Below are 12,033 nucleotides of genomic sequence, written 5' to 3' on the forward strand. Positions count from 1 at the left end.
GAGCTTCATTGGGAAAACACTCGAATCTCTGTTTTGCATAGGGAGAGGAGTCATCCTATTCGCTTTGCCCCTTATTTTCTTCGCTCATCTGAGTGGAAAGTTTGATATCTTTTGGATGATCACAATGTGTACAATTTAGATTTGGTTCTTGTGTTGATGTTTTTGTTCTTTTTCTAGTTGTTGGTCCGAGGCTTAGATCCTCTTGATAGCATTTTTGCCTTGTAATTTTCTTTTATTTCTTTTCTAAACATTTTAATATATCTAATTATTCACCCAAAAAAAACCTTCTTTTCCTTTAACATGGTTATTCTCCACACCTTTTTTCATGGCCTGAAACCTGTGATAGTGATGGTGTTGGTTCAGATCATCATTGTGGGGCTAAATTTACTATTCAAGTTGGCAACTGAGGATGGAATGAAATTGCAAATCTTGGTTACATATAGATGCATTTTTGTGGCTTTTTTCTTGATTCCCATTGCTTTCTTCGTGGAAAGGTATGTTAATTCCTCAAGTTTTTTTTTTCCCTTCTTTCTCAAAAACTATTTTTTGGTAAAAGATTACATAATTGACAAATAGAAAATAAAATCTAAAACATAAACTAGAGACAGTAGATTACTCCATTGGAGGTGGTGCTGGTGGTGATGAAAAGAACAGGGCTCACCGCTCAATTGATGCGACCTATCTAACCAGTGCTTCATAACTTGTTTAATGTGCATTCTTCGATTCCAATACTTGACCCAAAAGTTCAACTAAGCTGCAATAAAAATTCAAGTATAACACTCTTAAGGTTGATCAAGCTGGAGAGAGATGATATAATGTTATATTTTTAGTGTGATACAAGTGTAGAACTTGAAGATAATGTATATTATCGTAATTGTTAAATTGATAAAATTCAATGATTGATTCTCTTTCCCAAGCAAGACAACATTCTTGAATTTAATTCAATTATTCTTTCATGTTTGATTCTATTTCACTACTAAATAATAATCATACTATTACATCATGATTATAGAAACTACGGCATTAATTAACTACTCCATTATTTACATTCTTAAAGATTCGGTAAACATAACTAACTCCTATTATTATAGACTTTTGATATATGGTCCACTAACGAACCCACAAATTGGACTCTTTCCCTCCAATGTTAGCAAAACCCATTCAACTAAGAGCATGTTTGGTATCGTTTCTGTTTCAGAAACGTCGTTTCATGTCAAAAACGAAAATTTCAGTTTCTGTGTCAAAATGCAGTTTTTAAACGAAAAAATGGTGTTTCAAAATTTTAGATTTTTATCGGGAACGATATTTTTCTTTTTTGTAAAATGGAACGAAACTGGGAAGATGGAACTCCAAAATGGAGTTCTATCCAATCTTGTTTTTTCAGTTTTTTTTTTTTTTTTTCACTTTTTGTTCCAAAAAAACAGAAACAGACCATAAGTGCACCAAACAGAAGATTCTGTTTTTTCGTTCCAATAGAACGAAAAAACACCAAAAACCTTTTTATAGAACGATACCAAACAGAGCCTAAGATTTTCATTAATTCATACAACTCACAATTTATACGTAGACAAAGGCACGTAACATTTTACAAATTATACAAGGGAAAAATATTTCTTCTTCTTTCTCTCAATTTTCAACGCAGCTCCAATTAAGATGTAAATTATTTATAAATAATATTCACATCACCACAATGAGTCAAACGTTGTAAATAATTAATTATAATTCTCTATATCGCAACTACAATGCATTTCTTATTTAAGTCTTTATTTTCTTTCATTTTCTGTTTCCTCTAAAGAGATTGAACACATGTCTTTTTAAAAATTAGTTATTAAGAAAGGAAAAGCACTTGTGATTGAGAATGTTAGAAGTTTTTATAGCAACAAATGTTAATGTTTTAGGGTCACAGACTTGGGCTGCTCGTCAGGTGACTACTCCTCCTAGTGTGTTCAAAGCAGACTTGGATTAATATGAAAAGGATTTCTCCTTGTTTCTTAGTTTGTGCTCTAAAAAGATTACCCAAGAGGAGGAATGTTATTCACATATTAGGAAGGAGAACAGAAGAACCCTTTGGCATAGCAAATAGCTTTTTGGAGCTTGTATCCAAGTCTTTGAATGACTTGGTTGTTAAGGTATGCTTTGATCAAACTTACAAGTTTTATGGTTAACATTATTTTTTCTTACGTGGTTCAATCATTGAAATTTTCTTCTTAATTTGTTTTAGGGTTTCATCCAACAAGAGATGATGGATATACTCGATCTACCATCCTATATACCTTCACGGAAAGAGTTGGAGGTTATAGTCAATCTATGATTATGAGTATTGAATATATTTCTGTTGTTGATTGTAATGTTTACAATGTAAATATATGTACAACAGTTAACCGTTAGCATTAGTCAATGTCTATAGAAATAAGAGATTATAAACATGAAGAATGAATAATAAGATAATATACATTAACAGTCTATAGAGTTATACATGGGACATGGGAACTTGAGAGTTTGAGTTATTATGGACTATGACACTCATATATACCCTATGAAATATTGAAATGGCAAGAGAATGCAACCCATTTTATCAAAAAAATAAATAAAAAAATAAAGAGAAAATGCTACCCTTGAGGCCTAGGTACCCACTAGCTTGTGGGCCAATAGGAGGTCATGTGAGTTTCCTTTCTTTATGAAAGTTTACTCTCTCCTTTTCCGGTATTCTTTACTTTAAAATTTATTTATCGAATAAAACCATTAACTATGTTATGATAACTTAAATCCCAGATGTATATATGGAGAATCGAACCTAAGACCGTGCATGAATGGACCATTTAATTATAATTAGAAGGATGTAATTGTCATGCTCCTAGATTGGTTTACAATATTCTGAACTTGAAGTTGCTTCAAGTATGAATAATTCAGAACTTCAAATAGTCATATTGGAAACTCCCCATGTTGAATACATGTCCAGAAAATTAGTAAGATTTTGTGTTAAACATTACTAGCATTTATTAGAGGATGAATTTCTGAATAGACAATCCAAAAACATTCTCTAGATGAGGGTGCTTTAATGGTATTTCTCAATCTGCTGGACACCTTGTTGGTGGACTGGCGATTTTGGGGTGAACCTCATCACGTCTCATACAAGAACCATTCTTGATGAATTGGAGAAGTTAATTTTCTATTAGGAATTGGCGGGCAAACATACCAGCTCCACCTTATGAATGATGTTGCTATTCACAGGTATTCTGGCAACTCCCTTCAGAAGTTACAGATCCATTCTACTTAGAGCCATATGCTCCATTTCATGTCGAAACTGTTTTAACTCTCCAATCTGAAGTGAAATCACTCCACACACACAGAGAGAGAGAGAGAGAGAGAGAGAGAGAGAGAGAGAGGTGTAGGAACAATGCATATGGAAGTGTCTATAATTGTATATAAATGTTAATGCCAATGGAAAAGGAAAAGGGAAAGGGAAGCTTCATTAGGTGTATAGTTGCTGCAAGTATGAGAGGATACCAAGGCCTTCTGTCACAAGAGAGACAACTTCTTCCCATATCCGATGGAATGATACAACTCTTTATTTATCTGAAACCTCCCCATGTCCTATTTTTTCCCCCTTTTTTTAGAAAAGGTTGTAATGCCTCTCCATTTCCTTTGAAAGCAACATTTAAATGGCAATCACTTTGATCTCACAGAAATCAGCCAAAGCATTAAGGCAACAACAATCTTTTATATAAAACCACCTAGAAAAGAGGAAAATCAATGTTAGAGAAGAAGATGGAGTATAAATCAGCCAGAGCAACAAGGCAACCACAATCTTTTATATAAAACAACATAGAAAAGGTAAAAATCAATGTTAAGAGAGAAAGGGGGAAGAGAGAAGATTAAGGAAGAGGGAGCAGACCTGCCTATGCGATCTACCTAGAAACTTTCGGTGTCACTGTTCAATTTCCCCCATGAGATGTAGCAAAATGGTGAAAGAAATGGCTGTTGATTGTTGCATACATATAAGGCATGTCCTGCAAGCTTATGTCTTCTTGAGAACAATACACCAGTTGGACTTATCATAAAATTGATCAACGATGACAGTATTGTCTATTCCAGAGACTAATCTGCAAAGTGATTTAAACATATTAGCTCTCGTGTAGTTAGCAAATACTACCAGACTAGATACGAAGAGAACAGAGAATTTATTAAGGTTATAGGTTCTCTCCCTCTCTATGAGTGCTGCCCTAAGGAATTTCAATTGTGCTGATTACGTTATATGCTAATGCGACTAATCCAAAAGCTTACTTGTTAATACTCACTATTTCCAAATGTCAAAATATAGTATTTATTGGAAAAAAAATTCAGTGGACTATCTATATTGAGCAGGTTGTCCCTCTTTTTTTCTTTTTGGGGTTTTTATTCCGCGGGGGGGGGGGGGGGTGGTTTGGATGTAGTGGAGTGGGGAATCTGGTAGATATTATCACTCCAATAGCTTGAAGTTGCTTATTGGTGCAGTTTGTTTAGGTTTTAGGTTCAATCCTTGACAACCCATTAAATGAGAAACACCAGTATGGAAAGCACCTTTTCCTTACATATGCTAGCTTTTATATCTTGTTTCCAGCTGATCCTAGTACCTGATGAGACTCCATAAATAATCCACACAGCCATAGGGTTCATTTGGCTAATCTTAGAACCTGAGGAGCTCCTTACCATAGATTTATCTACAAAGCCATGGCATTCATTTGGCCAATGAATGCATCATCCACAGAAGAGAACAAGAGTTGGTTAACCACCTTCCTATCTCATGCTCTATTGCTGGACGTTTGATACTAATTATTGGGGTTGGTTTGGGGTAGCTTGGATATTTTCCCAAGAGAACAACATAAACATGTGTTTCCATTTGTGTGTGTGTGTGTGTGTGTGTGTGTGTGTTGGGAACTAGTGTCATTTTGCAATATATTGGGATAATGGAAAGAAAGAAACCAACAAACCACTGAAGGAAAAAGAAAGTAACTCGTGAACATTCATAGAGATGTGGGTCCATTTGGGAAAATTTTATTTGCATCCTGTGGGAGTAACATTTTGTATGTGTGAACAATGTATTTATATGATGTGTTGTAGTTTTACACATTTTGAAATCTCCTTTCACATAATCTATCTTTTTTTCAGCATATTTCTAGTCTCTTACTCAACATGTGATGATCCAGATCAATTTTGATAGTGAGGCAATCTGGGTCCTGCAGGTGTGGTTGAATATTCTTGGAACATGAAGGACTAAGCTGTTGGAACAGAGATATTAACTTCATAAGAAACACAAGATCTCAGTGTTTCTAAAAAACTGTTAATACCATGACAGATGAGTCACCTAAGTCAGGTGTGGAAAGACATCCTATATTTAGGATGTCATGTATTGCGTTGTCTAAGCTGGGTTTGGCATTGGGCTGATCATATTTGCGTGGACAAACAATCTCCTTCGAAGTTTGATTTACTCTGAATGAAATTGTGTCGTTCACCCGGGGAAAAAAAGTTATTATTAGTCTATTACCAATCAAATGATTAATTTTGAGTCAACAAATTTTAGTTCAAAGAGCATCAAGAAAGTTCAAAACAAGATAAATGCTTCAAACTACGAAAGACTCAATATGAGGTTATTGCAAAGCTCAGGCTCGATCCTTGCAAATAATTATCAAATATTAAACTAATAGGTTCATCAATATCAATCATATACTTGAAAATTCAGGGTTCAGTAGCAGAAGACACATTCATGAAATATAGAAGTATGACAAAGAAAATATAATTCTTAAATATGTAGTACCTATAGCTAAGAAAAGTAACAAACCACACAAAGTAAAAAAAAATCAAAACAATAAAAATATCAATGGAGAAAATGGTAGGGCCATGTACAATGCGGGGAGGCGGAAGGAAGTGTAAGTTCCTCATTGTCATAGTTTAAAAGCACCGTGATTAGATTATCAGAGCCATCTGAGCCTTTGCTCCATATCTTTGCAAAAAATGAAAGGGAAAATGATCCTGCCAGGTTGTGTGTGCCTGCACATACAGTCACAGAAAGGGGGACGGGGAATGAAGCCCCCCAGTGAAATGCATAAATCCCACGCCAGTTGATGCCCCTGCATGGGCTATCATTGGCCCCCAACTGGTGCAAGGCCCACACAGCCTGGCAGTAATCCCCTGCCTCAAATTGAAAATAAGATATGCCACAGATAGCGAGTGTCTCACAGAATAGGTTTTAGGATGTCTCCTTACTGTATGGGTATTGATGTTAAAGTTCTAGCAAAGGATGCTGAATATTAAATAATAACAGCCAAAGAAATTGAAAGAACGAAAATCAATTTGTAAAATGCAAAGAACTTTTAAAGGAAAGCAATTCATAGAGATATTTAAGCTCTTACCTTTCAAGCTCGCCTTCAATGAAAACATGGTAATATCTATTGTACACTACAGCACCTTTTTTATCATCTTTCTTAGCCAGTCCATTTGCAAGAGCACAAGCGGAGGCACCACTAACTTCAGCACGATGATAAGGCAAGTGCCAAGGGATGAAATATTCTTGCTGATTTTCATATTCTTCCAATTTTGGAGAGCAACTGAGCTGTCATCCTTTTTCAAGGATACATGTGCAGTTTCCCTTGTGTCAGATAACCTCTCAGAATCTCGCAAGTGATCTCGGGCACCATTTTCCTCACTTTCTGGGATTCTTTCTAGTGTCAGGGTTGAAGAACTACGGACTCGAGGAGTACCAGGACCTATCCACTCCTCCGTGTACTTCTTGGTAAGAGGAGTCCACTTGTTAACCAATGACTTATCCTCTTGTTCTACAGCCCAGACTGTTATTAGGACCATGCCACCCTTCCTAACAACTCGAACTAATTCAGCTATAGCCTTCTTCCTTCTGCTTTCTGTGCTTAAGTGATGCAATACAGCAATAGAGATTGCCACATCACCAAATTCGGCTCGGTAAGGGAGATTTACAGCATCTGCAACAATGACTTCATTTCCTCTTCCCGCACATATATTGATCAGAGGAGCACTAATATCACAGCCTATGTAGAAGCAATCAGGATTTAAACCCAAGTACTTTCCATTTCCACAGCCTGCATCCAAAATGAGGGATCCTGGTGGCAAGGTATTGAGAAAAGTAGCAACTTTTGGCCACTTTGCAAATCGTGTAGAGCTGAAATGAGGAGCAATGGCATCATATACGTGATGGACATACTTCTTTTCAATATCTGGGGTGGATTGAACACTTGATGACTTTTTGTCCCTGCTCACTTCAATAGGATGCTGAAAACGAAATTCTTCATCAAGAGAAAGCAAACTGGAATCACCATCTACTTGGGAATCTGTCATTAAATTAAAGGATCTCTGATTGCCAACCCTACAAACTATACCAATAGAAGAAGTAATGAACTCTCAAGATCTATTTAAGAAATTCTCAACTCTTGCAACTCTAATGACCATCAATCACAACTCAGCATAAACTCTAAGCTGCAAAAATACCACATTCAGGAATTAGTTAATCTATCTATAATACATTTAGAAACATAAGGGTTGAACAACTGAATATTTTCCCCCTCAAGCATAGAGTGAAAGGATAGGAAGAGGGAATGCAAGCATCAAACTCCCCAGGATGTTTTGATATGAATCATTTTTAATGAACCATTTGGCAGGCACAGGAACAGCAGTTATGGACAAGTTGGAAAAAAAATGAATACCAATTAAAGGAAAAAAAAGTAAGATTTTGGAGAGTTTGGCATCAGATATGAGGTCTAAAATGGGCAACATCCAAACGCACATTAGTCATTAGACCCAAAACCTGGTCAGGATGCCCTCATAAGAATAACAACTCCAGAGATCAAGGCAGCCACCCCCCAAAAAAAAAAAAAAAAACCTAGTACATTGGCTATTTATTTAAAAGGAGTTTCAAAATATATACATAAGGAATGCATGCGCTCGAATTTTCTGTCAAATAAAATTTCCCCATTATTGAGTTGTGGAAAGGAAAAACATATCACCAGTTATTGGTTCACAAGCAGAGATTCAGTGGATGACATTGATGCAAACTTCACTTCATATTGTAATGCCTAGATTTCACTGACAATTATAGAGTCAAGAAAGGAGTGTAAAAAAAGAAGGGGGTGGGGGAGCCCTTATCTTTCCTTGAAATCAAATTTGTATGAACTCGAATCTGAATCACACAGTAGTTCACATGGTCAAAGTGTATATAGAGATAAAAAGAAGATTAGAAGAAGAAAATGAGGTTGCCCGGAATATCAAATGAGAATGGGCTGTTCAGGACTTGCCTATCAGTTTTTGCAAAGTAAACTAGGCATTGAGGCTGAGAAAGAGAAGGTTCAGAAAAATGATTGATGAGAGAGAAAGAGAGGTTCTTACCTGGAGTCTTCGGTCCCACAAGGAATGTCATAAAATGATAATTGTCGAATGACCGAAACTGACTACAGGCAAACATAATTAGCAACAAATGCTACTTGATGGGGGAGACTGGAGCCACCAAGAGTAGGAGGGAAGTCAGAGAGGCTAGAAACTGGAGAGGGTGTAAATGTAAAAAATTTGAAGAGTTAATGGTGCAAATCGGGCTGGCTAGGGAAATATAAATGACAAATTTGGATCCAGAAATTGCTCGGAAGGCATAAAATTCAGAATAGGTCATTTTATTAATTTAAGAATTCGATCAAAAAAGCATACATAAAGTAAAACTCAGTCAGATTAATCCATGGATTATGTTCATTTTTTATATATGTTGTAGCTATTTCACATTATCAATCAAATGCCATACGTGCACAAGAGACGAGTGATATAAAAATTGAAATAAACTTTTAAAATATCCATTTCATAAAGGCTCCGTTTGTTTTGATGTAAGATTTTACATGAAAATTTTTCACAAGTAAAATTTACATGTAAAATTTTCCATATTAAAATATTTTCCAACGTTTGTTTGCAAGAGGGAAAATAAGATGTAAAATATCACCGTTAATTTTTCCAATGCCTGTTTATCATTTATTTTATATTGTAAAATAATTACATAAGATGCTTGTTAACCATTTATACACTAAATAGGATCAAAAGGAATAAAGCTCTGCTAGGTCAAACCCAAGATCAAATCCCTTGGTGTAGCTTTTTGCTGATGATTGTGTTTTGGTGGATGAAACAAAAGCAAAGATCAATACAAAGTTGAAAATATGGAGATCAACCTTAAAATCAAAAGGTTTTAAAATAAGTAGACCAGAAACAAAGTATCGAGTGTGTAACTTTAGTAACAACAAGACTGAAATAAGGTGGTGAAAATTAATGATAGGGAGATACTGCAAAGTAGAAATTTTCGGTACCCAAATTCAATCATAAATAAATAAAGAAAAATAGAGAATGATGTTGCACAAAGATTTTAGAATAGAGTGGGTGTAGTGGAGGGGTGCGTCCGGAGGATTGTGCGATTGATGTATGCCTTTAAAACTCAAATGAAAATTATACGACAATTATAAAACTATTGATGATGTATGGAGTTGAGAATTGGGCAATGAAGAAACAACATATAAACAAACTTAGAGTAGCTGAAATGAGGATGTTGAGATAGACGAGTAATAAAACTTGAAAAGATAAAATAAGGAATGAGCAAATTATAACTAATTTAAGAGTAGCGCTGATACATGATAGGTTGCAAGAAAGTCATTTGAAGTGGTATGAACATGTGCAACGGATGCCTTTATATGCTACAACATGGAGGTGTGAGTTGATTCAAATCGAAGAAGTTAAAAGAGCCAGAGGTAGAAGTTGGGAGGAAAAACATGCATGGCTGAAGACTAATAACGAATAAGGCTTTGAATAAAGCTGAATGGAGAAAAAGGGGTCTCCAACACACCATTTAGTTGGTTTAAGGCTGAGTTGAGCTTTTCTATCAGAAAAAAAAAAAAAAAAAAAAAAAGAAATGGGTTTCATAAATTATAATATAATATATAACAGAAGGGTTAAGTATCTATATCATCCATCAAAAGCATCATTTAGAACCACACTAACAGCTCCTCTTCTTTCACTGGACATCTCTAGTCAAGGGAAAGATTTTACACTTCATGAATACAAGGGACCAATTCCTTCCTTCACCTCAGAACCTAACAAAAAGGGAAGAGGGGAGTAGAAATTCCTTGGTAAAACAATCTAGGGTGTGGGACTGTTAGTTCTCTTGAAATGTATTACTACCAGAATAGTGGAATCCACCAATGACAATACTAGCAGGTTCTTTCAATCTAAAATTAATGATTTAAATTAAAAAGAACCCTCACCACATGCATCTCATCAAACCGAACACCATGCAACATCAAGCCTATCAAAAGGATTCACCTTTAGCTGCATCGACACCCAAATAGAACCTATACCCACATCATCCACTCCCCCAATACAATGATTTTCATCATCGTTGTGATCTTTAGGGCTAGGGTTTAGGGTTGAGGGTTTAGGGTATCTGCATTCAACTCATGGTTCTTAGATTTACAAACATAGTTCTTGGTTTTCACCACGTAAAATATCTTATAAACCGAGACCCATGTCTTAGTAAGAAGATTTCTACTCTCTCGTTCCTGGCCTTCTCTATGAACAGGGAAGAGAGTCGCAAAGCTCTGCTAAGATAGGCCGCGAGAAAAAGTAAGAGAGAACAGGGCGCAGGGGGCTTACCAAAGTGGCCGGACGACGGAGATAATCTTCTCTGGACGGCTAGAGTGAACTGCCGGAGAGACTGGAGACGCTAGCCGCAGCGGCGGCCGGTGAAGCTGTGAAGGTGAAGAGTGCGAAGGCCCTAAACACTAAGCGCCACGCGACCAGGCAGCGATTATTTACCCCTCTTTTGATTAAACCTAATAATTCGGATTCAGCCAATTTTTCAACTATGGGCCATATTCCTCAAAACTATCCCAATCTGGCCCAATAAGCTAACCTCTTAACCCAAGCCCATAAAAAATTGGGTGGGTCTTAAACAAAAATCTCGGCCCAAACTTCCACCCCCTAATTTTAGTAGGGCTTGTTATATGAAAGCGAGGGGGGGGTGAACACCTGAAAAATTTCAAAGGTTTTTCCATCTTTCAAACTTCTCTTTATATTTTTGGAATACATCTGTAATCGGGTTTTAAACTGAAAGAAAAAAAACAATAATGCTCACATCAATTCCTTATGCTATGATTTAATCTTTATGCATAAATTGCACTCAGGACCTCGCTTCTTGAGGCGGAGTACTGTGTCCCCTTCAAGTCAACTGTGCTAACCCCTTGGGGTTGTCACTATAGGTTGATTTAATAAATAATACATATAATACAATAAAAATGCCTCTCCACCTTTAGGCTCGATCCTTTGGATCACACACTGTTTATCAACCCTAACACAATTTTAGATGCCATTGGAATCTGTTCTAAAAAGTCACACTTAAGACCTTTCTGAAATCACAATAAACGAAGAATTGGGCCACTTTGGCAGACTCTAAATCATTGAATTATATGATTTCAATGGCAATTAAATTTTATCAATCTTAATCTAATGTCTGAAGAATTAATAGACAAAACTTGAGCAAAATGTTATCAGATAAAGCAATTTAAAGAATGAAAATAACTAAAAGCCAAGCCCAAAAAGAGATCCAATAAAATGGGGCTTAAAGCACAACTTAAGCCTAGGATCAGCATATGGGCCACCACTCACTCTAATAAGTAACAAAATTAATGAATTATTAAAAGGCCTAATGGGCTAATGACAAACATTGGCTCATAATGATGTAATAGAATCATATGGGCTTTTATAAGATTAACTTAAGCACCCTCTTATAGTCCTCACCCTTCATTAAGTTAAAAAAAAAAAAAAAAAAAATTATGAATTAAGAAGTATTTTCCATTTAAATCTTGATGCTGTATCATATCAGCCTATTTATACTCTTAACTAATCTAGATATTTTCATTAAAATTTCTGTCAAGCATTTGAATTCAAGGATTCTATATGTTCTCACTCTTAGTGAATTGAAAGATTAAGAGTAAGCACCACATGTTA

The 12,033-nt window shown here is 35.8% G+C and overlaps 1 protein-coding gene across 1 annotated transcript; it reads right to left on the reverse strand.

Moving 5' to 3' along the window:
* Window positions 1–3,387: 3,387 nt before the first annotated feature.
* LOC122073935 (tRNA (carboxymethyluridine(34)-5-O)-methyltransferase) lies at window positions 3,388–10,818 on the reverse strand. Its single transcript, XM_042638665.1, is given in 5 exon segments — window positions 3,388–3,734; window positions 3,896–4,103; window positions 6,390–6,580; window positions 6,583–7,382; window positions 10,681–10,818. Coding segments are annotated over 3 exon segments (1,041 nt in total). The 5' UTR covers window positions 7,348–7,382; window positions 10,681–10,818; the 3' UTR covers window positions 3,388–3,734; window positions 3,896–4,018.
* Window positions 10,819–12,033: the final 1,215 nt, after the last annotated feature.

The sequence above is a fragment of the Macadamia integrifolia genome, chromosome 1 (genome assembly GCF_013358625.1).
Source record: "Macadamia integrifolia cultivar HAES 741 chromosome 1, SCU_Mint_v3, whole genome shotgun sequence".
In the NCBI taxonomy this organism is placed as follows: Eukaryota; Viridiplantae; Streptophyta; class Magnoliopsida; order Proteales; family Proteaceae; genus Macadamia; species Macadamia integrifolia.